General features: G+C 56.4%; 2 protein-coding genes across 5 annotated transcripts; both read left to right on the top strand.

Moving 5' to 3' along the window:
* Window positions 1–2,290: 2,290 nt before the first annotated feature.
* TMEM222 (transmembrane protein 222) lies at window positions 2,291–13,211 on the top strand. Of its 3 annotated transcripts, none has more exons than XM_070775704.1 (6): window positions 2,322–2,550; window positions 7,832–7,916; window positions 9,193–9,224; window positions 10,719–10,815; window positions 10,916–11,046; window positions 12,108–13,211. In XM_070775704.1, exons 1-6 carry the CDS (start codon window positions 2,354–2,356, stop codon window positions 12,229–12,231), a joined length of 666 nt encoding a protein of 221 aa, XP_070631805.1. In that variant the 5' UTR covers window positions 2,322–2,353; the 3' UTR covers window positions 12,232–13,211. The 3 variants fall into 3 exon arrangements, with proteins under 3 accessions (XP_070631820.1, XP_070631805.1, XP_070631816.1); XM_070775715.1 differs by having other exon boundaries at window positions 2,327–2,550; window positions 12,144–13,211; XM_070775719.1 differs by lacking the exons at window positions 7,832–7,916; window positions 9,193–9,224; window positions 10,719–10,815; window positions 10,916–11,046; window positions 12,108–13,211 and adding an exon at window positions 2,893–7,825 and having other exon boundaries at window positions 2,291–2,550.
* A 3,083-nt stretch (window positions 13,212–16,294) lies between these two features.
* Window positions 16,295–25,167, top strand: SYTL1 (synaptotagmin like 1). Of its 2 annotated transcripts, none has more exons than XM_070775691.1 (15): window positions 16,295–16,448; window positions 18,524–18,752; window positions 19,731–19,930; window positions 20,079–20,151; window positions 20,227–20,272; window positions 20,698–20,782; window positions 21,400–21,503; window positions 21,672–21,779; window positions 21,990–22,156; window positions 22,423–22,519; window positions 23,074–23,232; window positions 23,509–23,587; window positions 23,706–23,805; window positions 24,520–24,725; window positions 24,935–25,167. In XM_070775691.1, the coding sequence occupies exons 2-15, from the start codon at window positions 18,562–18,564 to the stop codon at window positions 25,072–25,074; spliced, it is 1,755 nt and encodes a 584-aa protein (XP_070631792.1). In that variant the 5' UTR covers window positions 16,295–16,448; window positions 18,524–18,561; the 3' UTR covers window positions 25,075–25,167. The 2 variants fall into 2 exon arrangements, with proteins under 2 accessions (XP_070631792.1, XP_070631785.1); XM_070775684.1 differs by having other exon boundaries at window positions 21,666–21,779.
* Window positions 25,168–25,281: the final 114 nt, after the last annotated feature.

The raw sequence follows: 25,281 nt of genomic DNA, 5'->3' as shown, positions 1-25,281 counted from the left end.
GCCACGGCGTATTTGCGTTTTATCTAAAGTGCAATGGGAAGCCACTGAAGGCCGTAGAGTAAATGTGGTGCTTGTGTTAGTACTTGCAGATTTGTGGCAGACTCTGAGAAAGGCTGACTTTGGTTGTTTATTCATCCATATACACAATAAATGTTTAAAGAGCACCCACTGGCCCTTTGCTAGAATTACGGGTTGACAGTGCTAGAAGAGGCATGTCTAAGGTATAGATTTTCCTTGGAGACCTTCCTCCAGAAGAGATGAGACAGGTATAGTCAATGAATCAAGACGCAGTTCCCTCATTCCACAAACATATACTGTACACCTCTTCTATATCTGTGCCAGGTGCTGGCTGTTGCCCTTCACGGATCACACACATGGGCCACAGGAGAGGCACAAACATACTCAAAAGGATTTTGAGTGGGTGAGAATCATTTTCAGCTGTGATATCTGTGAGGCCTTTATAAAAACATCCATTTAGTCACTCTGTAAATCAGGAACTATCTAGTGGGCATCTGCTCTGCACCAGAACAGTGCGAGCTACTGAAATTAAGGACCTTAGAGTTCCAGAACAGAGGTAGACGTACACCCCAAAAATGCATTAAAATATTAGGCGCCAAAAATAGACCAGCATCGAAAGAGGGTAATTCAATGGAAAAAAAATCTTCCCCAAAATGCACAGCTCCCACCTTTCTGAGTGGCTGTAGCCATACCTCTCACCAGCTTAATTGTGAGCTGCTGCCTTCCTTCTTTGTCCTCCCATTTCCCCTTCCCACTCCAGCAGATTCCATTTCCTTTGTCTATCTTGGCATCTGTTTAAAAAGCCCAAAGAATTCAGGATTTGAGCCTGGCTTCTTCATATGATACTGTGTGATCTCAGACAATTACTTAACTTCCCTGGGTCTCATTTTTGCCAATTGTACAATGAAGGGATGGGATCACATCTAAGGCTTGTGATTTACTCCAGCCAAGGTGATATTCACACTCCTGCGCATTGCTCTGCAAGGCCTTCCTTTCTTTGCACCACTGCACGCACCCATCCTGGAGCCACCTGGCAAACATCAGGACTCGGTTCAAATATCTCCAGGCAAGTTTTCCCTACTTCTACACATATGCCACACATTATTTTAGCTTATCCTTCCTTTATGCTACCACTACCTCATGAAAGACCACAGAATGAAAAAGAGAGGGAAACAGACTTGGAGTTGAGTCCTGGCCACTTACCTCACCTCTTAAGCCTCAGTTTCTCACTGGTAACGTGCGGGAAATGCAAACAGTGACAGACTTTATTTGGGGAGGCTCCAAAATCACCACAGATGGTGACTTCAGCCATGAAGTTAAAAGACTTGCTCCTTAGAAGAAAAGTTATGACCAACCTAGACAGCATATTAAAAAGCAGAGACATTACTTTGCCAACAACGGTCCGTCTAGTCAAGGCTATGGGTTTTCCAGTGGTCATGTATGGATGTGAGAGTTGGACTATAAAGAAAGCTGAGCACCAAAGAATTGATGCTTTTGAACTGCGGTGTTGGAGAAGACTCTTGAAAGTCCCTTGGACAGCAAGGAGATCCAACCAGTCCATCCTAAAGGAAACAGTCCTGAATATTCATTGGCAGGACTGATGCTGAAGCTGAAACTCCAATACTTTGGCCACCTGATGCGAAGAGCTGACTCACTGGCAAAGACCCTGATGCTGGGAAAGATTGAAGGCAGTAGAAGGGGACAACAGAGGATGAGATGGTTGGATGGCATCACCAACTCGATGGACATGAGTTTGAATAAACTCCAGGAGTTGATGATGACCAGGGAGGCCTGGCTTGCTGCAGTCCATAGGGTCGCAAAGAATCGGACAGGACTGAGGGACTAAACTGACTGAACTTTTGTTCGCCTGTCTAGGGGCTTCCCAGGTGGCGCTAGAGGTAAAGAACCCGCCTGCCAATGCAGGAGACATGAGACGTGGGTTCGATCCCCTGGTCGGGAAGAGCCTCTGGAGGCGGGCATGGCAACAATTCTCGCATGTCTAACCAGTTTGTGGGGATTAAAAACAGTGTATGTCAGGCGCGTCGCACCTAAGGAGCGCTCAATAAGTAGAGACTGCACCACACCTCTCAGAAACCCTCAGCGTACTGAATTACTGAGTGCTTAGTGAAGCTCTAGCACTAGACTGCGGGAATGCCCTTAGGCAGCGCCTCGTCGCCGGCGCAACGGCGCGGCGCTGGTGGGCGTCGGGCCCAGAGGGACGCGGCTCCTATTCCCGGGGGGAAACCCAAGCCGGGCGGACCCCATCTTCGGGAAGTGACGCCGCCACCCAGCGAGCGGCACTGGAGCAGGGGCTGGGCGGTAGGGCGCACGCAGCATGGCGGAAGCGGAAGGGAGTTCGCCGCTCCTGCTGCCGCCGCCGCTGCCTCCCCCGCTCGGGATGGCGGAAGTGGAGGCGCCGACGGCGGCCGAGACGGACAAGAAGCAACTTAGCGGTGCTGGCAGCGGCGCCATGGACGTGGAGCGGAGCCGCTTCCCCTACTGCGTGGTGTGGACGCCCATCCCGGTGCTCACGTGAGTCTTCTCTGGCATTCGGCCGGGACAGGGAGAGATGGGCCGGCGCGTTGTCCTCCGGCGGCCCCGGGCCAGCCTCCGGGCCCAGCGCGCAGCAAAGCCTTCCCGAGGGGCCGGGGTTCATCAGTACCCCGCCACCCGCGTGCTGCCAGTGGTGCTGACGGATGGGACCGGCTCCTCGCTCTCGTTACACCTGGTCTGATCTGAGAGACAGTTGTTGACCGTGGAGAGGTTCAGAGGCTGGGAAGCTCAGGACCTGTGGGCGTACAGAAAAGGGGCCCCTTGACTTAGTGTGAGAGAGACATCTTCATTCATTCACTGGCTTATTCATTCATTAAACAGACGATTACTGGTCACTTCCTGTACGCAAGACATCCTGCTGGGTCCGGAGGCCCAGAATGGAAGTTTGGTTGGAACCACACTGACTCCTGGGATGTCGTCATTGGAAGGGCCCCCAGAAATATCACCACACCATCTCTGTTGCAAAGCGCGTCAGGCAGTCTGCCCATCAGACCAAAGTTATTTCTATAGCATCAGATCAGCCTTTGTCAGAAAAGAAAGCAAGTGCTCCAGAAAGTGCTGGCACCTTGTAGCAAGGAGCCGCGGGGTTAGGGAGGTAGGGAGCTGGTTTGCCCTGGTGCTTCAGCCCTGACAATTGATGATAACCATTACCCCCCGTGCTGGACACTTGGCTAAGCTCTTTTACACTCATTTTCTCTGAATTTCACAGCCACTTTCTGAGGTAGGAATTATAGTCTCAGATGATGGATCTCTACCATTAAATGTCTTGATCAGGTTCACACGAAAGTAAGCAAAGCCATGCCCAACACCGTTTTCTGACTTGCTCTCTTTTGACCACAGCCTGTTCCCTCTCACCTGATGGAATAGACTTATTTGTTCCCTGTATCAAAAACAGCCAGGTGGTATGGAGAACGGATCATTTTTGTCCTTATATGTTTCTGATTCTAAAATGAGCTCTTTTTCTTAAGTCTTGCATCATGTTAAAATACTTCTGTTGTTTCTGTTTCAAATGCTTTTGCATTTGTTTAAGAATGTCCAAGTCTGAGTCCTTTAAAAATAAAAATATTTAAGAAAGTATTTTCATTGATTAACTCAATATTCCTTTTAACACACCTGCTCAGTGACTCCTGTGTGCCTAGAATAGTTCTAGGTGATAAGAATATACAGTGGTGAGTAAAGCAGGTATGATCCTGGCTCTCAGAGAGTTAAATCATGGTGGAAGGAGATAGACAGTAAACAGGCGAACTATAAAAGAACTGATAGTGATTAGTGCTATGAAGAAAGTAAAATGTTAATGTGAGAATAAGTGGGAGAAAATGTATTGGTTTTGCTAAAAATTGTGTTGTTATCCCAAGATCTCTCTGGTTTTCCCCTGTTCTCAAAAACACTTTTGCAGAGTCCTCTGCACTTCAGACCTCTGGTAGCAATGTTGAGTGGAAGCACCACAGTCCCCAGTCATCGGGGCCAGAAGCAGCGCACACTCTGTTTCTATGTAGATCTGTGTACAGGTGTTCATAAGATGAATCTAGTGCCCCTGTCAGAGGGCTCATGTTCCCATCACAGGACTCGCCCTCCAGCAGGAGAGAGAGGTGGACCAGTGTGTGCCTTATGGTGATTGCTGACATCAGGTGCAGAGCTAGGGACGGATGGGGCACAAGGGACTGTCGTTGATTTTGGAGAGGCAGGATCAGAGAGGAGGCAACTGAACCCAGAGATCTGTCTGTCCCCTCAGAACTGTTGATGATTCTGCGTGAAAAGCCTGATAACAGCTACGGCTGCTACAGAAAACAGCAAAGAGTAGATACTTACTCTGTTCTGGGCTCTGTTCTAAACATTTATATTCACTGTCTCATTCAGTCCTCACATCAACCTAAGGAAACAAATACTATCACCCCCATTTTCTAGATGAGGAAACAAAGGCTTTGAAGCCAGCATAGGGCTTTTTCCACTGAAATACTCTACCTTACTAGGTAGAGGTCCAGGGGCAGTAACTCATTCATTCAACAAGCAGATCTTGAGGCCCTTTTGCACGCTAGGTCTGAATATACGGTAGTCCACAGAGCAGCTTTGGAGCTTGCCTTCACGGAGCTTCCAGACTGACACACACTTTGAGAGTTTCTTCTCTGGGCTTCCCCAGGCGCAGGCGCTGTCACTGTCTCTAGTCTTTATTCTGACCTCCAGCGCAGCCATGGTATGTGGAGTACTGGTCAAAGCCATACCTTTGCCCCAACCAGATGAAAGAAATTGAGGGGAAGAGGGGGAGAGGGATCTCGAGATTAGGGTCTGAGAGGTCCGAGGCCTTTCCCATAATCCTGAATGTCCATGCTGTGGCCACTATGAATCTTCAGCAACTTATATACCAGTCCAACCAGTCATATAGCAAGTATTTATTATACAGCTCATGATAACTACATTGAGCAACTACCAAGTGCAAGGAGGTGTCAGGCATTTTGCAAGCATATCCTATTTGATCCTCACGATTAGGCCACACTGAGGCACTGTCATTAGCGTTTGCCTCTCACTGAGAGATGGGAGTGAGCGCCTGCCCAAAACACAGTCCAGACTCCACCCAGGTCTGACTTCAGAGCCTGACTCCACTCTTAAATGCAGGACATTCACTCATTCAGCATTTAGTCAATGACTGCTTGGCTCCAGTCATGTGCCAGGCACTGCCTGTGGGCTACTCTAATACTGAAGAGAAAATCCCTGCTCTCTTGGAGTTTACGTGCTAGTGGGGAAAGACGGGGGCTTTCCAGGTGGCACTAGTGGTAAAGACCCTGCTTCCCATTGCAGAAGACAGACATGTGGGTTCGATCCCTGGGTCTGGAAGATCTCCTGGAGAAGGAGATAATCCACTCCATATTCTTGCCTGGAGAATCCCATGGACAGAGGAACCTGGCAGGCTACAGTCCATAGCGTCGCAGACACGACTGTTAGACGTAACTGAGGCAACTTAGCACGCAGGCACGGGGAAAGACAGTGACCATATCAGTGAACAAGGTAATCTGAGATTGTAGTAGATGCTATGAAGAAATTAAAGCAGAGTAATGGGATCTGGGGTACCTGGGGTTGTGTGTGGCCACTTTAGATGGCATCATCAAGGAAAACCTCCAAAGTTGATGCTTGAGCTGAGGCATCAATGATAAGAAGCAACCAGCTATTCGAAGCTCTAGAAGACAGTTTGGGATGAAAGCCAAAGCAAAAAACAAAAAAAGCATTGAGGTGGGAGGACTTGCTGTGTTTGATGAACCAGAAGTGGGCAGTGTAGCTAGAGAAAAGAGTGAGGTGGCATCAGAGGATAAGCAAGACGAGACTATTCTGGAAGGAGTTTGGAGTATAAGTGTAACAGGAAGCCTTCAATGAATGTCAAAGCAAGGGAATGACGGGATCTGGATTACGTTCTTAAAAGACCACTTGGGAATTCCCTGGTGGTCCAGTGGCTAGGATTTAGGCTTTTCACTGTGGGGGCCTGGGTTCAATCTCTGGTGTGGGAACTAAGATCCCTCAAGCCATGTGACAGCAAAAAAATTTAAAACAGACCACTCGGTCCCCACCGTCCTTTCAGGTCCTCAAGCTGCAGCCCAGAAGTGCTCCATTCTGTCGTCATAAAACCACCCAGTTTCCTTTGAGAGATCTTGTGAAGCCATCTGCTTCTCACCACCCCACCACCAGTACTCTGCTTGGGATCACTGTCACCTCTTGCCAGTGTTCCAGAAGAGCCTCTGAACTCCTGTCCTCCCATTCTCCAGGCACAGGCAGCGCTTTGCTTCCTTTGGAGTTCTGCTTTCTTCCTCTTGACATCTTGTCCTTTCACAGGTCTGGGTTAAAGGTCACCTCCTGTGTAACGTCCTAGCCCCACGTAATTGTTTTCCTGGGGCTGCATCTCTAGGCTTTTCTCCACCTCTCCAGCAGGCAGCCTTAAAATCACACTTGGCTGCTGGCCCTGTGAGGCCGTTTTTTTGCCCCCTGTGAGTCCTTCTTAAACTGATCAGTCTCTCTACCACCTAGTTCCTGTGGAGCCATGGTTCTCAGACTGCAGACAGATCTGGAGTTCCTATGTGTTTTGCATATAGGAGTCCTACTGAGATTTGGGTTTTTGTAAATGCCTGTGACTTGGAAAAGTTTGAACTCTCAATTCCTGTGATACACTGTGCTTTTGTCCGGATCTCTACCACATTCTTCATCAGTTCCTCAGAGGAAGCTTCTGAACTACCCCCACCCAACACACATACACACACACATATATATTGGTTGAAATGCTCCCCCCTACTTTTCTAAAAATAACTTTCTATTGAGATATAAGATATAGCATAAAGGGTACAAATCTTAAGTGTATGGGTCAGTGAAGTCCCCATATGTGTGTGCTCACGTCACCCAGGTCAAGAAAGGACATTTTTAGTATCCAGGGGAGCTCCCTTGTGCCTGTCAGTTCTGCAGAAATAACCCATCTTCTCCCTCCAGCACAATAGATTAGTTTTGCCTTTTCTTGAACTTTACATAAACAGAAGACTATGCATGCATTTTTGTGTGAGATTTCGTTTACTCTGCTTGTGCCTGTGAAGATCTGTGTTGTATGTAACAGTTGACTCTTCCTCGTTGTTACCTGCTATTCCACTGTGTGACTATACCCCAGTCTACGTACCCGTTTTATTATTGTTGGACATTTAGCTTATTTCTGGTTTTTAATCAACTTTACTGTGGTATAATCACATACGGTAACGTGCATGGACTTGTAAGTGTGCAGTTCAGTGAGGATTGACAGATGTTTTTTCTAGCTATGTGTTTTTCTTCTTTTAAAACTTTTCTTTTTCTTTTTTCCTGCTATTTTTTAATCAAGGTGCCGTGAATGTTCTTGTCCACAGCTTTGGTGGACACTGGCACCAAGGGTTTGCTTTTGTGGGGTGTGTACTCTGGAGTGGGGTTGCTGAGGTAGAGGGTAGAGTGCCCGTTTGCGAAAGCTGTGGAAACGGCTTATACTCCCAGCAGCAGTGAAGGAGCATGCCTGCTGCTCCACGTCCGCACCTCACTCAGTGTTACTGCCCTTGAGTTTAGCTGTGTTGTGGGCACGCGGATTCCCCGCTCTGTTAGTTGTCTGCACTAGCCTCTCTTCCCTACTCCCCCGCCCCTCACACCACCCTCATGGGCACTCGTCACATGTATTGTACTCATCTGCTCTCAGCCGGATGGAGTGTCCCAGCTCTGTCTGATCAGCCGAAAGACTCCCCTGAGCTCTGCCCTTCCACGTCTTTTTTTCCCACAGGTGGTTTTTCCCCATCATCGGCCACATGGGCATCTGCACATCCACAGGAGTCATTCGGGACTTTGCTGGCCCCTACTTTGTGTCGGTGAGTTCCCTGTTCTGCCCGCTCTGGAGGGCTCTGAGGCTCCCGTGGAATGCTGGCCTATCTTGCCAGCAGGCAGCCTTCCTGTGTCCCCAGTATCCAGAGAGTGCAGCTGCCCCGCAGTCCTGGCCCTGGCCCTCTGCCCCCCACCAGTATTTTGACCCCGTTTCCCCTTCTCTTGCCTCCAGGACAGGCCGGGAGGGCAGTGTGGCCAGAAGGAGTCTTAAGTAACTGACCCAGCCCTTGGCCCACCCGGGGGTACCAAGACATGGGTAGGGGTTAGAGGCAAGAGTGGAGAGTCAGACCATCCTGGAACTACATCTCTGGACCTTCAGAAGGTGGGAGTCACAAGGTGGGGGCACATGGGAGGCTGACCTGGTCCCCTGGGTGTGGCCATGGAGAAGAAGGGTCAGGCCTTCTAGAGGAACCAGCTGTGTTCTCAGGTCTGCTCCCCGGGGCTGGGCCCATGTTAGGGGCAGTGGGCTTGCTCCAGATAAGCAGGCAGCATCCTGCCTATTTCAAGGTTGCAGCTTCCTCTCCATCAGAAACTAAATGAACGAGGGTGACAGTACCAACCTGTCTGATTCATACTTACCATGATCTCTAACACCACAGAGGTCTTTCCTACCCCTTACTTTCAGTGTCATACACGTTGATGAGAATTCATCTCTGACCAGCTCTGTGAGCAGATGCTAAACCCAGACTCTGTCCCTGTGCAACTCCTGCACTCCGCATCTTGTGCGGCAGGTCTAGGACTCGGCTATAACATCTCCCTCAAAGGAGGCCTCTTGAGACCCAACCTCTGTCCCCCCACAACCCACCCCACGTCCTGCTCCGACTGCAGTCACACTGCCAGACTCCGTGTGGGCCACCACTGTCGGGTCAGGAGGTCAGAGGGTGTCTTCATTCATACTATCAAGGAAACCACCTCCCTGTGGGCAAAGACCAGAGACTGCCCAGAGAACCTGGAGAAAACCAGGCCCAGAGAGGGTGAGAGAATTACCTGGGGGCCACAGGGAGGGCCAGTCATGCCTGTACCCCGAGTGTCTGGCCTCTGGGCACAGGGCTCTGTGCACTCCTGCCGCATCGCCTTCTTCACGCAGGAAAGCTGCTGCAAGCACTTGAGATACCCCACCAGCCCCAGAGCAGGGCCCACGCCCCGCCTCGTGCCCACCCCACATACTTCCTTCTAAGTCGCAACACTTCCACCACCAACCCAGGTCTGTCTTTCTGGCTGGATGCAGGCTCCCCACTGACCTCAGCTCTTGTCCCCCAACAGGAAGACAACATGGCCTTTGGGAAGCCTGCCAAGTAAGTGACGAACATGCGTGTGACTGGCCCTGGAGCCAGGTTCCTCTGCCTGGAGCAGCAGGCCAGGCCTTCTGGGGCACAGCAGGAGCCAGGAGCCTGAGGAGGGGTTGAGGGGGGCGCAGCCAGGGTCCACCAGAGGGTCTGGCCTTGTACCACACATCTCCTGCTCCGGTCCCTGGCCGGGTCCTTTACCCACAGGCCTTCTAGGCCTTGCCTCAGCCCTGCAAGGTCGTGTTCTCAGCTGCGTCGGAAAGGTGAGGGAAAGAAGGAAAAGGTGAGAAATGGAAAGGAGGTGGCAGAACTGGAACTTGCACGCAGGTCTGTCTCCCTCCAAACCTAGACCCTTTCTCCTGCCCCTCAGGGAACAAACACACCATTTAAGGTGTAAGGGAGGCGTTGTTTAGAACTCTGCTGGAAAGTTTTGGTTGGAGAGAATGAAAGCAAATTCAGGCCCTCCTGGAGTATTGCTAGTTTGCATGGGGTTTGGGGACCTCAGTTTTTCTGTCTGGGGGCCTGTCTCTTGTGGCCTGGAGACAGCGCTTCAGTCATCGGTCTGCTCAGGAGAGCGTCAGGTGCCCTGTTGCCCGAGGCAGCGTCCAGGAGGGTGGAGCCCTGGAGGAGTGGGTGTCCCCCACAGCACTGGCAGCCAGGAGCGGGGCTCCCAAGCCCTGCTGGCGTCCTCAGGGGCCTCTGGCCTGGGTGTCTGCTGCTAGCCCACTCTTCAGCAGGAGTCGGAAGGGCACCGGGCACCCGTTTCCAAGCAGGAAGCACCGAGCAGCCCAAGTCCCCAGACCACGTCCCCAGACAGTGGCGGTTTCTCTCTGGTCCAGTCTGTAGGCTCTGTCAAGCCACTCCCCACACAGCAGCCAGAGGGCGCTTGAGCTCCCAGTGCCCCCGCCTGAGAGACCCTGTGGGCCGACCCCCAGCTTGAGGGTCCTGAGCTTTAAGCTCCACCAGCTGTTCTCCTACTCACCCTAGCCTCCCCAGTGAGGCGATGAGGGGAAAGACGGATAAACGCCTCAGGAGGACATTCAGGTCCCCAGACATGGCCCCCTGCCTCCCCACCCTCGGCGTCCAGCCTCCTTCACCCTGTTCCTCCCTCCGAACCCTCCAGCAGTGCCCAGTGTCTTCATTCCTGTATGCGCTGCGAGTGTCGTGCCCCTTCCTCCCTTCAGACTGTTCCCTCTGCCTGGAACGTCCACTCCCCACTCCGTGCCTGGCTGCTGCCTCCTGTTTCACACCGGACTCAAGTGTTCCCACCCCACTCCCCACAAGGAAGCCTCTCACACCCCCACTGAGTGAGCCCGTGTCCTCCGCAGGATCTGCGAGGCTGCGGCATGTCACACTGTTCAGCTGCCAGCTGCGTGGCTCTCTCCCTGGACCTGGCTCACCCCTGTAGCCTCCGCGCCCGCTCAGGGCCCCACACGGAGCAGGCGTCAGGGGATACTCGTGGAGCTGAGCCAGTGCCCAGAACGCCCTCTTCCCCCCTCTCAGGTACTGGAAGCTGGACCCCGCTCAGGTCTACGCCAGCGGGCCCAACGCGTGGGACACCGCTGTGCACGACGCCTCTGAGGAGTACAAGCACCGCATGGTAGGTGGGCCACCCCTGGGGGTGGGAAGCAGGGTGGGAGGGCGCCCCCTGCCCCTCACGCCCACAGCCCGGCCTGACCCAGCCCTCCCCGCATCTCCAGCACAATCTCTGCTGTGACAACTGCCACTCGCACGTGGCCTTGGCCCTGAACCTGATGCGCTACAACAACAGCACCAACTGGAACATGGTGACGCTCTGCTTCTTCTGCCTGCTCTATGGGAAGTACGTCAGGTAAGCCCCCGGGGCTCCGCGTCCACAGATCCCACCAGGGCCACGCATCCCAGCAGGGCAGCTTCTGGGGCCCAGCAGGGCCAAGCAGGCGCTGATGGGAGCCGCGGAGGTTCTGAAACAACTAGCTGAGCTGGCCGAGAGGGCGTGCCATCTGAGGCCGGCTCTGTCCCCTGCCCACGGTGAGATCTCGGGGAGTGGCCCTGGCCTCTCTTAAGCGTCAGCTGCCTTTTGATATAACGAAGATAAAGATGCTGACTCCTTGGGGATGCTGCGCGTGTGCAGAGCCCTGTGCTCAGGTCAAGGGAACCAGGTAGACCTTCGTCCCCTCCCAGCTTCTCTTGCCAGAGGCAGGGTTCTGGGCGATTGGGCCCCCCGTGGTGGCCTGGGAAGCCCTTTGAAGCCACGACCCCATGACTTGTGAGGTAGCACAGGCCATAGTCACGATTCACAGGTAGAGGGAGCTTGGAGAGGTAGAGTGACCCACCCACAGGGCCCCAGCACACACCTGGGCTAGCCTGACCGCCCCTCCAGGCTTCCCTCCAGCTGTGCTCATGGTACAGAGCTTCTGAAAAGGAGGTTCTTTTCAGAAGAATCTTTTGGTCCAAAGGGTTTTAGAGGTCCCCTGGGAAGCCCTTAACTGTGGTCACACAGAGGCTGAGACAGAGCCAGAGTTGAACCCGGGACCCTGACTCCAGCCACAGCCCTGTGCTGACTCTCGCTAGCCCCTCCCCACCTCTTAGGCTGTCTGCACCACACAGACTAAAGACTTCCTGGTTCTCTTGCCAGAGACCCCTCCCCAGACACAGGAGCCATTGTGGATGGAGTCAGGAAGGCCCAGAGGGTGGGCCTGTCTTCCCGTACCCACCCAGTAAGGTGTCCCATCGCCAGGCGCCTGGAACGGCGGCAGCCTGGGACGGGAGCTGGTGGGCCTCCGTAGTGGACCAGTCCCTCGGTTGACCGAGTTCGGGGCTGAGAGGGTGGGTCTGGGAGCTTCCTGGGGGGAGCAGCCCCATCTGGGTGTGCAGGTGGACGGTGTTCTGAGCCGCACACCCACTCCCCAGGCCCCTGCGGCCCACGCGCTCCTCTCTCTCCACCAGCGTCGGCGCCTTCGTGAAGACCTGGCTGCCTTTTGTCCTTCTCCTGGGCATCATCCTGACCATCAGCTTGGTCTTCAACCTGCGGTGATGGCCGCTCCGTGGCCCTGGGCCCACCCAGCTCCTGAGGAGGCAGCCGCCACCCTCCTTTTCACCCCAGATTGTTTGTCCTCGCCCCGAAAGGCAGGGATGGGCCTGGTGGGTTTGACCCGGGGTCTGGGCTAGGTGGGATGGAGTAAAAGGCTGAGGGTGCGCTTGGGGCAGAGGCATTTGCATTTTGTGCCTAACCGGTCGCTCCGAAGCTCCCGGACCCCTCCATCCCAGGCTCGTGACCCCCATCCTCGAGGCACCCTTTGTTTATCTGTCGGAAAAGCCTTAGTTTCCCTCTGGAGCTGGGCTCCCTCTCAGCCCAGTGCCTGGCTGGGGGGAGAAGGGCATTTGGACTCACCAGCCAGGGCAGCCCTGGGGCCAGAGCTGCGCTTGAAGCCCATTCTCCTGCCAGGGCTCTGGTCTCGGGACGAGGGCACCCTGAGAAGTCTCCGTGAGCTCGGCGCCCCAGGGCCTGCCTTCTCCACTGGCCACTGGAATGGCCCAGCAGGACTGGCGGGCGGCCCCCCCAGATGTTTGTCAGAAGCTGCGCTCGGGGTGCTTTGGGCCCCACTGCGGACAGCCTCCAGCCCATGCAGCACTCTCTTCCCACTCTCCCAGGGCCTGCAAGCCCTTGGGCCTATCTTCCCCTGCAGTTTGGGGCCTGGGCTCCCCCAACCAGGCTGGAGAAAGGAGTGATATACCCAGGGTGACCCCTGCAGATCAGAGCAGTGTCACAAAACTTGGCCTCAGCCCCAGGTGTGGACTTGACACTGGTGACTGGACGACCTCCAAGACATTGCGGGGGTGGCTGGTGCAGCCAGCGCCATCAGAGGGCTGAAGGGGAGCTGCTTCTGCCCGCCTCCCACGGCTCCCCCTTCTCTCCAAGATGTGGACGGGCCCGTGCCGCCCCCCCTCACCTCTGCTCCACAGATTCCTTTGTGCGAGCCTCCCTGGACAGGACAATAAAGAGTTTTAACTCCAGACCAGGCCTCGTCCTTGTTTTCTCCCTTTGGTGGTCCCTGGGTTCACTGGAGATGTGAGGTCCCTTCAGCTCGTCTTCTGGGTGAACTTGGGTTCCTCTGCCCCCAGCAAGGGGTCTGGTTGCAGAAGACATGGCTGTGTCTGGAGCTTAGAGTCAGCGTCCCTCGGGTGTATCCCGCTCGGAGCCTGAGCTATGGAGGTTCCTCATCACGCCTCATCCACCGCCCCGAAGCTGTCTCCCTGAGGCAGGCGGATAGTGAAACCCCTCCCACATTCCCTTTTGGAAGGAACTTGGCAGTGGGATTGGAGGTCAGTGCAGGGATGACCCCAGGGGCCAGGCCGCTGCCCTGCTCCGTGGCGCCTCTGCTTGTCATGGCCTTCGGGGCCCTGCAGTCTAACTCTGCATCCTGGCCTCCACTGAGAAAGGGTAGCGCCCACTCTTGACACCTGCCTGCTTCTGGTCCTCTGCTTTCCACCTGTTGAAGTCATGCCCTTCCCAGCTTGAAAGCCACTCCTTGGCAAAGTCTTTCCTAATCTTGTGCTATGCCAGGTGTCACTTTAGTTGAGCTAGCAAAAGATTGGTCTCTGAATCCTGAAATCCCAAGGATGGCCCTCCAGGCCCTGGATCGGGTGTCCGTCAGCTCACCCCAGACCCTACAGTGTTGCGGTTTGCAAGCCTGGGGGTTCCCCGGGTTAAGGTAGTACCACCTCCCCTCTTAGGAGCTATTCCATTTTCAAAAATCTATTTTGCACGCTGGGGTCCACCTAAGGTTTGGGGTTAGGTTCTGATGCAGAGGACACAACAGCAGAATGGACAGGAACGTTTTCGGGCCTGCTCACACAGGCCATGTGGTGATGGACCTAAACAGGTGTCATAAAAATCACTGACAGTTACTAAGTGCTGGTAAAGTATGTCATCTACCCTCACCTCAGCCCCATGAGGGTACATGCTGTCATCCCCATCTGAAGATTAAAAAGAGAAGGGATTCCCTGGTGGTCCAGTGGTTAAGACTCTGCCTTGTAATGCAGGGGACGTGGGTTTGATCCCTGGTCAGGGAACTAAGATCCCATGTGCCGCAGGGCAACTAAGCCCGTGTGCTCTGGAGCCCACGCACCCCAAGGAACGATCCCGTGTGCCCCAACTAAGACCCGAGGCAGCCAAAATAAAATTTAAAATATATATTTTTTAAAAAGCACAGAGAAGTGATGTGATTTGCTCAAGGTCACAAAGGTAGGAAGCATGGAACCACGTTCAAAGGCAGCAACTGGGCTCCAGAGCCCCCCATTTGGAACCACCCCACGAGGTGGCCCCACTGGAGCACAGGAGGGCAGGTGAGGAGGGGCTGTCCCTGACAAAAAGGGAGAATGGACTCTGGAGGCAAGAGAAAGGGACCTCCTTAAGACAGTCCTATGAGACGGCTGCCATTGTCCGTTTCATAAAGGGATAGAGAGACGCTTACAGAGATTGTCATTGATCCAAGGCCACGGGAGCCATGCGGCAGAGCCAGAATTTTAACCGAGGTCCGGGGCCTCTTAGCCAGGAGTTGCCTGGAGACCAGCCGCAGTGCAGAGGCACTAAGTGGCGGCGGGTGGGGCAAGAATTCTGCAGTTGAGCTGGGAGCACGCGTGGACCAGGTTGGGGGCGGGCGGGGGGTGTTGAAGGACAGGAAACAGCGCCTGTAGGTAGGGCTCTAAGGATGTAGGACCACTCAAAGCCAGGCAGGGGTCCTGAGGGTCAGGCCGAGGGGCCGGGCAGCCCAAAGGAGGATGGACCGTCTTGGGAGATGATAAGACTCGGCTGGGCAGGCTTGGAGCAGATTTGTTACAAGGGTCAGAGGGTTCCCCTGGCTGTCTGCTGGCACCTTCCAAAGCTGAGGAATGACACAAAAAGGGCCCTCTGACAGCTGGGCGTTAAAGGGCTGGGGGTAGTGCTGAGGGTGGAGGCCAGGAGGCAAGGGGGAGGAGGCTTCCGAAAGAGACCGGACAGAAACGGAAACCTGGCCAGTGGGACAGCGGTGGAGGTGGGGGACAGATGGCAGAGGGGGCAGCCGGGGAATGGCAGCAAGCGTCAGGAGGCCTGGGGGCCAGGACAGGAGAGCCGGCCACAGAAGTGGAAACTTGAAAACGGGAGGTTAGAGATGGGGAGGGTACAGAGGAGTTGGGGCTGGGAAGAAAGGAGAGTCACAGATACTAGGATAGGAGATCAGAAAGAGGAAGAGAGTATAGAAGCCAGAATAGACAGCAAAGTTTGATGCCTTCCAGGGTGATAGCCGACAGGTGGGGTGTTAGAGAAGCATCCTTGGGTGGAGCCAGGACAGAATAATGGGCAAGGTTGAGGGTGCTGCTGGCCACTCGCCTTCCATTTGGGGAGACTTGGCAGAGGAGGCTGGCATCAAAGTGACGGCTCCCATAGTGGACATTCAATGGCTGTCGCATCTACCCATGCATATACATGCTTATTAAGGGCCTGTAGGGATCTCATTGCACTCTAGTGAGACCCATCTGAGGAGGGATTATTATCCCCATTTAATAGATTCGGGTAACAGCACTTCCTGGGAAGCATGTGTGGACACTGAGGGACAGCGGTTGGGGCTTATGTTGGCCAGAGGACACCTGGTAACCGTGCCAACTGGTTCCAAGCACTTCCATCTCCCTTAGAGGCTCTTCAGGCTCTGCAGCCTGTACTTTGCATAGGAGGAAATTGCAGCTCAGAGTGGTTGAGACCTGCTAAAGGTCACACAGCAGCAGAGCAGGAACTCTTCGGGGTTATCTGGCTGCCATGTGCAATCCTTCCACTGCCCTTGTTCTCAGAAAGGTTTCTAACTTTGCTTTCAAAGCAAGTTTCTATCAGCTCCTTAGTGGGCGGGATGGGGCTGCAACCCATTCTGTGGAAGGCGCAGCAGAGGCTTTGAGGGGTGAGAGCCAGCTCGGGTTACAGGAGCCACAGAGGAAGTCTGCCTAGGAGCTGGAGCCAAGCCCTGGGCCTCTCCCACTGACCAGATCAGCTCTGGGTTTGCTGAAAGCCACAGCTGCACCCCTGGGGAGCCAGGAGTCCAGGCCCGGTTTTGCATCGGGCCCTGTGAGAAGGTGTTTCCTCCTCCTCAGTGGGGCAGCCGCTTTGCTGGGCTGCGGTTGAGTCAGCCTTAGGCCCTCACTGCTCTCCTGGTCCCTGAACTTGACTGCCAGGGAGCCGGGGTTACCCCACAAAGGCGTCCCCTCCATTCTGGACCCCTACAGGTAATACACCTTGGGCCGGGGGTCCCCTGCCTGTGCCCAGAGGGGCGGGCACTTCCACCTGGCATCCTGAGTCCCCTCTAGGATCTCGGGGTGTAGGAGGGAGGTGGAACGCGTCTGGGACTGGAGCAACCAGACAAATGGACAGACGCTTAAGCTGACCAATGGATCTGTCCCATGAGGGTCAGAACCATGGGGAGGGCTGGACGCTGGATTCTGCCTCTGGGACCAGAAGGGACTGCAGGGAGGGGGCGCTGCTTGGGACCCTGAACTCAGAAGCCCACAGCCCAGCCCTCAACCTCAGGACCAGGGTAGAGTCAATTCCGCAGACCGTCCCTCCGCCTCCACGCTCATACACACACTGGGTAGCCCCAGGGCACCAGGGTACACACCGCCACACACAGCCCCGTCATACACACACAGGCGCACATCCCACCACGCTGTCACCAGAAAGTCACAGAACACACAGTCTCCTGTGCAGCAGCACACAGTGACATGATGCCCAGAGACACACGCAGCTACAACACTCACACCCACAAAACATACAGGCTCCCAGATCCACGGTATGCAGACACCTGCCGAGAGCAGAGACTCACAGCAACACCAGGCAACACAGGGGCTCCCACACCAGGCCCCAGAAGCGCCCCGAACCCTGCATCTGCAATACCCCGGACCTGCACACAGTAGACGTTCAGGAAATGCTGTTAGCGTGGGCACAGGCATTTCCACAGCGTCATACAGGACACCTGACTGAGACACCCGTCCACCCCCCCGGGAGGGTGGGGCAGGGGCTTGCTCGACGGGCTCGCTGACTCAGCTGGGAGGGCACAGATTGCGGCAAAGCCAGGGCCTGCCTACTGAGCGCCCTCTCCCCACCCTGGCCCTGCCTGGTGCCCCGGGAGGGAAGGGACTGGCAGGGCAGGGGGAGCAGAGAGACCACCCCGGCCCGTGGGCTCAGGCCCGGCCGCGGGCCCCTTGCCACGTCCACACACCCCCTGGGGCTGCCCAGGTGTTTTCCTTCCGGAGTCACCATGGTACCCGAGCTGCTTTGCAGCACTCAGCCTCCACGGCCAGGACCCCAGCCAGATCCAGGCCGGGGCGTGGGGATCCCATGTGGTCAGAGTAGAGGGGCCTAGGGCCTCTGGGTCAGGGTGCAGGGCTGGCAGCAGGGGCATCCCTGGGCTGGAGGCCGCAGGGGGAGTGGGTGCCGCGGTTACCTCCGGGGAGGAAGTTGGGCTGTGGGCTGGGGAGGAGGTTGCCTCAGACAGGAAGGCCCACTGGGCCAGGGCAGGGTGGGGGTGAAGGGTGGAGGGGAGGGACCCAGGTAGGGGGATTCCCAGGGCAGGGGGCCAAGCAGATACGTGTGTGAGCCTGTGTTTCCCAAGCCAGATATGTGTCTGGCTGTGTGTGTGTGTGTGTATTCCCCATGTGTGTGCAGCTGCATTTCTGCATTTAACTAGTCAAACACTTACTATCTGTTGTGTGCACAATTCTGGCTTTAGGGGTGAGGCCCTGGTCTCTCTAGCTTCAAGGCCACAATCCAGTTTCAGGGGTGCAGTATGTGTGTGCAAAAGTCTGTGTGATTTGTAAGTATCTAGGGACACGCCTCTGTCCCCAGACTTACCCTTGTGCAAGTGAAGCCATCTGTGGTCCTTGTCGCCCTTGTGTGCTCTTGCCTGTAAGAATGTGTGAGGTACAGCTCTTGGTCTGCACATAGATCTGGGTCTATGACTGCCTAGGGCCCTTAATGTGGGACCAGGTATCGTGTGCCTGTTTTTATTCAAGGGTCAGTGTGCATGTGTGACCAGGTGTACTTCTCAGTGGGGGTAAGTGTATCTACACGTATCAGTGAGTACACATATGTCTCTGTACATGTCTTGGAGTGTGTCCCTGAGTATGTTCATGGGCCTCTGTAAGTGTGTGTCCATGAGTGCCTGTCATGCCACCTTGATCTCAGCCTTCCTGGGCTTGTACCCTGCCCACCACAGGGGTGTATATTTGGGCAGAAAAGGGCATCTGGCTCCAGGATGTGCCCTGTACAGGGGCAAGGCCTGACCTGACCCTTGGTCTGCCCCCAGGGAGTCACGTGTGCCCAGCCTGGGCGCTGGCCCGGCTGATGCCCCAGAGGGGCCATCCAGCTCCAGAGGGGCCCTGGTCCCTGCCTGGCCTCCTCATGGCACGTGAGCCAGAGCCCGAGGCCGACGGGCTCCTGGATCTCAGCTTCCTGACAGAGGAGGAGCAGCAGGCCATTGCTGAGGTCCTGAAGCGAGATGCCCGCCTGCGCCAGCTGGAGGAGGGACGGATCAGGTAAGGCAGAACAAGGGGAGCCCGGGAAGGGGCTCCGGCCTTGGGAGGCTCAGGTGGCCCCCACCCTGTCCCTTCAAGGTGCAGCTTGTCAGATATCTCAGTAGGCTTTGCTTTTGGCCCCTGGTCTACTTGGCCCTTGGCCCGCTCAGCTCATCACCTCTCCCAGCGTGGCTGCACCCGCTCCCTTGCCAGCCTCCCTGCCTGCAGGCTCGCCCTTTCGGGCCCACCGCCATGCTGCAGCCAGAACTCTCCAGATCTACTCTTGGTATCCACTCCTGAAACCTCACACGGTTCCTCAGCGTCCCATCAGGGACAAGCTCCGCACTGCGGTCCACAAGGCCCCCCTGGTTGGTCTCTGTCAGCCTCTCGCATCTCACCTTCCACCAGGAAACCCCACCCCCCGACGCACAGACTCAAAGTGTAGCGCTGCAGCCACTCAGTTGCTCCACAGTCCCTGGACACACCCTTCACTTCTGGGCTGTTCCTCGTGCCTGGAAGAAGCAGTGAAGAGGAGCACCATCAGTAGTGTCTGGGGATGCACAGACACCTCCTAGCTTGTAACTTGGACCTCCCCAGCACCGCTCTCCTCATCTGTAAAATGGGGTTAAGGAGCCTACTTCATAGAGTTAGGAAGGGTTATACACAGTCATTTAATGAAGAATAAATATTTTCCTTCTCTACCTGGAGAACTGAATTTGTCCTGGGTAAGAAATTCAAATGTCACTTACTCTGGGAAGCTCTCCAGGATTCTCAAAGGCAAAGCTGATCTTCTTACATATATATGACTCCTACCTCACTGTAGTGTCCTGGTTTATTCCAGACTCAGTTCCCCACCAACCTGAGCACCTCCAAAGCAGGGATCAAGTCTGATTTACTGTTATATCCCTGGCCCCAGGTACAGGGCCTGCCACACAGAGTGGGTGGCGAGAATGTTTGGTTGCATAAGCGGTGACCGCCATGTCCTCCCCCATCCTCCAGCAAGCTCCGGGCATCACTGGCAGACCCTGGGCAGCTGAAGATCCTAACTGGGGACTGGTTCCAGGAAGCACGCTCCCAGCGGCACCACCACGCCCACTTCGGCTCTGACCTGGTCCGAGCTTCTATCCGCAGAAAGAAGGGCTGCAGGAGTGAGAGGAGCTCCCCAGAGGGGGCAGGTCTTGTGCAGCCCAGCTCACTGGGTATGTGCGGACAAGGAGATGGGGCCCCTGGTACTATGTGACTCTGTGTGGGCACCACCCCTCCGTGGGCTGTGGGGAGTGGGTGGGTATCTTCAAGGACCAGACATCCCAGGAGCAGGGGTTCACAGAACGTCTCACGTGGGTGCAGGAGACCAGGCTGGAGGCAGCGATGTGGAGGCCGAGGCTGCAGGGAAAGAGACTGAAGAGGCCCTGGAGCCCAGGTGAGGAGGCGTGGCGGGCAGTGGCGGGTACTTCCCAGTCGGCCCATCCCTGACTGCACCTCTCCCTCCTCCCAGGCTCTCCGTAGACGAGGGCCCCCAAGAGAGGTTCATTGAAGCCGAGGTGAGCAATGAGTGACTCAGCGGGCTAATGAGTGCATGTACAGAGTCTCTGGAGGGGAGGTGGAGTGTACTAGGGAAAGAACCCAGCCTGCAAATTAATTGGGAGACCCTGGGCTAGGCCTCTGTCCTCCTCTGTCACATGGGGCTGTGGACCCAGCCTCCAAGGGATGGGGTGGGGGACAGAGCTGGGCAAGGTCCAAGACTTAGATGCCACCAGTGGGGACCCTGGGAGTCAAGCAGAGCAGGCCCTGAAGTGTGAAGGGGCGTGAAGTAAAAGGGCCAGACTGGTCCTGCAGCTGGTTACTGGCTCGGCCCTGAGGGCAGTGTAAAATCTGGAGCTGAAGCCTCTGACCTCTGACCCCATCATAACCTCTGACCCCTTCACCACCAGTCCCCACTGTGACTTCTACCCCTTGCTTCTTTCAGGGACCGGATGTCCCCTCACCACGTGTCTCCACAAAGCCTTCAGAGCAGGAGGAGGAGCCCCAAGCCGAAGAAGATGAGCGGGAAGGTGTGTGTTCAAAGCACCAGGAGGCTGGGGGATCAGAAACAGCTCTGTGTGTGCTGTGTGCTTAGTCGCCCAGTCGTGTCTGACCCTTGCGACCCCATGGACTGTAGCCCACCAGGCTCTTCTGTCCATGGGAGTTCTCCAGGCAAGAATCCTGGAGTGGGTTGCCATGCCTTCCTCCAGGGGATCTTCCCAACCCAAGGATCAAACCCTGGTCTCCTGCATTGCAGGCGGGTTCTTTACCATGTGATCTTCCCTGGTGGCTCAGATGGTAAAGAGTTTGCCTGCAATGCAGGAGACATGGGTTCGATCCCTGGGTCAGGAAGATCCCCTGGAGAAGAATGGTAACCCACTCCAATATTCTTGCCTGGAAAACCCATGGACAGGGAGTCTGGCAGGCTACAGTCCAGGGAAGCCCAGAGACAGCTATAAGTGACCCCCAAACACCTGTTTTCACCTTTCTCTTGTTTTGGGGGCGGGGAGGCGTGGTCTCCACAGGCGACCGCAGGGCAGCCCTGGGCCTGAACCTGGCTGGTAAACCAGTCCCTCCAAATTTGCTCAGGGGCGGGCTGGCGGGCGGGCAGGGGAGGGGCTCGCTGAGCAGCTTGTGCCCCTCCCAGCCCCTGACCTGGAGCACCCTCTGGTCGTCGCCGGAGAGGAGGCGGACCCGGAGATGCAGCCGCCGTCGATGGGAGAGGAGGAGCCGCAGACCCCGCCTGCCCAGGTAGGCGGGAGCGGCCCGCGGCTGCTCTCAAGACCCGGAGCGGATTCCGGGCGGGGAGCGCCTCTGCCCGAGGCTGCGAGTGTGCGGGACCAGGAAAAGCCGCGGGAGGAGCAAGGGGTACGGGGGCGCCCCGGTCACTTAGTCACTTACTCCCCTCCTGAGACTCAGGCGGCGTCTGAGATGCTGGAGAATGGGGAGGAGAACCCGGGGCCCGACTCCTCGTTCGACCGCATGCTCAGCAGCAGCTCCTCCATGTCCAGCCTCAACTCCTCCACGGTGAGGGGGTGAGGGAAAGGGTCTGGGGGTGGGGGTGGGGACACCTTTCCCCGCATCCCAACACACAACCCCTGCATAACCCCTCCCTCGACCTCACTTCCCCCCATCCCCCACCATTCCCGCGATCTGAACCCTCGGCGCTCCCTCCGCTTCCCCAGCCCCGACGTGAGCCCTGGTCCCCCGCTCTGACCTCCCACCCTCGGTCCGCAGCTGAGCGGCAGCCAGATGAGCCTGTCCGGGGAGCCGGAGGCGGGCGCGGTGCAGGTGCGCGGCTCCGTGCACTTCGCCCTGCGCTACGAGCCGGGAGCCGCCGAGTTGCGCGTGCACGTGATCCAGTGCCAAGGCCTGGCCGCTGCACGCCGCCGCCGCTCCGACCCGTGAGTGCCCGACCCCGCGAGGCTGGGGGACTAAGGGGGCCGCGCTCTCCGCCCAACCACGCCGCTTTTCTTGGCCTCAGTTTCCTCATCTGCAAAATGGGAATAACCTTCTTGGGAGACGCAGGCGTTGGGTGATTTAACTCCTATAAAGTGCGGCACGAGGCCTGCCACGCGTTCCAGGCTGTGGCTGGAGCAGGTGCTGCAAGGAGCTGGAAGGGCAAAGGGCCCCCTCCCTTTACCTTCGTTCCTCACCTCCTCCGCTCCAGCTACGTCAAAAGCTACCTCCTCCCGGATAAGCAGAGCAAGCGCAAGACAACAGTGAAGAAAAGGAATCTGAACCCGGTCTTCAACGAGATTCTCCGGGTGAGGTTTCGGCGACGGGGCGGGCCCCATTAATGAACCGAACCCCCGCCCCTTTCTGCAGGGGTAGGGGGGCAGGGGCAGACATGGTACTGTCACTCCTGGTCGCTCCAATCCTCTATTCTGCGGGAGGAACGGCTAGGAGGCCCTCACATTAACTCACCCTCCGGCATTTCGGTCTAGAGGTGGGCACGGCGCTAGTCCAGACCCGCATTTACCCCGTCTGGGGCTCCCCGGGATTCCTTCCAGCAAGGAGCGTGGTAGGATAAGGCCCAGCAAACACTCCTACAGCACTGAGGCCGCGGTCTCGACGCTGCTCCATTTCAGTGCACCGCTTTCCCTCATAGCTCAGTTGGTAAATCATCTGCCTGCAGTGCAGGAGACCAGGGTTCGATTCCTGGGTCGGAAAGATCCCCTGGGAGAAGGAAATGGCAATCCACTCCAGTATTCTTTCCTGGAGAATCCCATGGGCAGAGGAGCCTGGCGGGCACAGTTCATGGGATCGCAAGAGTCGGACACGATTGAGCGACTTCGCTTTCTTTCTTTCCTGTCCCCAGTACTCTGTCCCGCAGACGGAGCTCCGGGGCCGCGTGTTGAGCCTGTCCGTGTGGCACCGCGAAAGCCTGGGTCGCAACATCTTTCTGGGAGAAGTCGAAGTGCCCCTGGACACGTGGGACTGGGACTCCGAGCCCACCTGGCTCCCCCTGCAGCCCCGAGTGAGCAGCTGGCCCGCGTGGGGAGACCCCGGCCCAGATCTCCCGCCTTTACCCCACCGGGCTTTCCCCCAGTCCCCTTCGCCCTCGAAACCTTAAGGCCCCAGGCAGAGGTCTGGTCTCCGACCGCTGGTGCCTGGGTGGCTGTCGAATTCCCTAGGCGGTTCTCTCGGAGCCCCGCCCCGAGACCCCGCTCCATAGACACGCCCCACCAATGTCCGGGGACCCGTCTTTCCCTAGGTCCTGGTCCCCAGCCCCTGACAAGCCCGCCTCTCGCAGGTCCCGCCCTCTCCTGACGACCTTCCCAGCCGCGGGCTGCTCTCTCTGTCCCTCAAGTACCTCCCCGCTGGTTCCGAGGGTGAGTGACCGCCCCCAAGGGTCAAGCCAGAAGGGCCTTGAGAAGCGGGGAACCCGGGTCCCGCAAGGGTGAGGGGACGCTGTTCCCGGGGCAGGGTCTGAGCAGAGTCTCTCCGCAGGCCCGGGACTGCCCCCGAGCGGGGAGCTGCACTTCTGGGTGAAGGAGGTTCAGGATCTCATCCCTTTGCGCTCAGGGTCCCCGGATACTTTCGTACAATGGTGAGGGGCATCGCCACTTCCCGGCTTCCCTTCCTTTCTCCAGCGGTGGAGGGGACTGCTTGCGCAAACGCCTGGAGTCAGGAGAGTGAGGACTCTTTCCAGCAGCTGCATTCCAGTGACTGGCGCTTATAGGACTTGTTGGAGAGCTGAGACTGAGACCTGGCAGGTCTCAAGGGCCAACCTATGGAAGACCTGGAAAACCAGGTTGTGAGGCTTGGTCCTTGCAGTTCAGTGGTTTTCAAAGTAAGCACTGGAGGAATTCTAGGGGTGCCTGCATCTGCTGTCCCACCCTCAGAGAGTAAAACAGAGGCAGGCCCCAGTGAGGTTCTGAGCTCCCAGCCCTGATTTAACCAGAAGCTTTGGTTTCCCTTTAGGTTTTGTACTTCTGAGTAATATTTTGTCTTACAGAAAGAGCTCCAAGCGCCTGCTTTAGAAAAGTGTGGAAATCACTTCTGGGTGGTCTTGAAGGTGACTGAGCTGAGGAGCAGCAGACGGGCATTTCAGGGACTTTACTCTGGGGTCCTGTGGATAGGAGTTGTAATTTTTAAAGGCAGGAGATCGAAGTAAAGGTCCCAGCAAGGGTTTGAGGCTGGTTTTCAGGCAGGAACCAGAGGACATGGACATCGCAAGGGAGTGTGGGTAGGACTCGGTGACTGGTGGGTACTGGGGAGTGTGAGGGGGTGGCCACTTGACGTCAGCCCACCTCCCTCACAGCTCAGTGCTGCCTGATGACAGCCGGGCCAGCCGCCAGCGGACAAGGGTGGTGCGACGCAGCCTCAACCCCATGTTCAATCACACCATGGTCTATGATGGCTTCGGGCCTGCTGACCTGCGCCAGGCCTGTGCGGAGCTCTCCCTCTGGGACCATGGGGCCCTGGGCAGCCGCCAGCTGGGGGGCACACGCCTCAGCCTGGGCACCGGTGAGTGGGGCAGAGCCCCGAGGGGACCTGATGCTAAGAGGCCGGGGCTCAGCATGTGGCCTCGGGCAGGTCTCTGTCCTTTCCTGAGCTTGGTGTCCACTGAGAACTGGGGGGGTGATGGTGCATGACCAGGGACGAGTGTTCCTTGGGATCTGGGGTGTCCAACATGACCATGCCTTCCACCCCTTTCCCCCGCCCACTGCATCCAGGCAGCAGCTACGGGCTCCAGGTGCCCTGGATGGACTCCACACGTGAGGAGAGGCAGCTGTGGCAAACCCTCCTGGAGCGGCCATGTGAGTGGGTGGATGGCCTTCTGCCCCTCAGAACCAACCTGGCCCCCAGGACATAGCTGCCTTACATGCTCTACAAAACCCTTCTTTTGGGATCCCCATTTCAGGGCCTGCCCTTGGCTAAAAAATAAAGTTTATTCTGAGGGTAACAAGGGGCTGATGTCTGCCTGGGATGGGGGAGGGGGTTGGTGGTGAAAGTGAAGGGGGCCAGAGGAAAGAATTTTAAACTCAAGACATAAAGACCTCAGGGAGCTGGTCCTAGGACC

The sequence above is a fragment of the Bos indicus genome, chromosome 2 (assembly GCF_029378745.1).
Source record: "Bos indicus isolate NIAB-ARS_2022 breed Sahiwal x Tharparkar chromosome 2, NIAB-ARS_B.indTharparkar_mat_pri_1.0, whole genome shotgun sequence".
NCBI lineage: Eukaryota > Metazoa > Chordata > Mammalia > Artiodactyla > Bovidae > Bos > Bos indicus.
The sequence above is the reverse complement of the archived record's forward strand: the minus strand, read 5'-3'. Positions and strand labels throughout refer to the sequence as shown.

What these genes read in the sequence shown, in the direction of transcription:
- SYTL1 (XM_070775684.1), top strand. Translation starts at nt 18,562, where the DNA reads ATGCCCCAGAGGGGCCATCCAGCTCCAGAGGGGCCCTGGTCCCTGCCT. An exon ending in AGAGGTTCATTGAAGCCGAG is followed by an intron (nt 20,273 to 20,697) that starts GTGAGCAATGAG and finishes TGCTTCTTTCAG; the next exon opens with GGACCGGATGTCCCCTCACC. An exon ending in CCTCCCCGCTGGTTCCGAGG is followed by an intron (nt 23,588 to 23,705) that starts GTGAGTGACCGC and finishes GTCTCTCCGCAG; the next exon opens with GCCCGGGACTGCCCCCGAGC.
- TMEM222 (XM_070775704.1), top strand. Translation starts at nt 2,354, where the DNA reads ATGGCGGAAGCGGAAGGGAGTTCGCCGCTCCTGCTGCCGCCGCCGCTG. An exon ending in CTGGCCCCTACTTTGTGTCG is followed by an intron (nt 7,917 to 9,192) that starts GTGAGTTCCCTG and finishes GTCCCCCAACAG; the next exon opens with GAAGACAACATGGCCTTTGG. An exon ending in CTCTATGGGAAGTACGTCAG is followed by an intron (nt 11,047 to 12,107) that starts GTAAGCCCCCGG and finishes CCCACTCCCCAG; the next exon opens with GCCCCTGCGGCCCACGCGCT.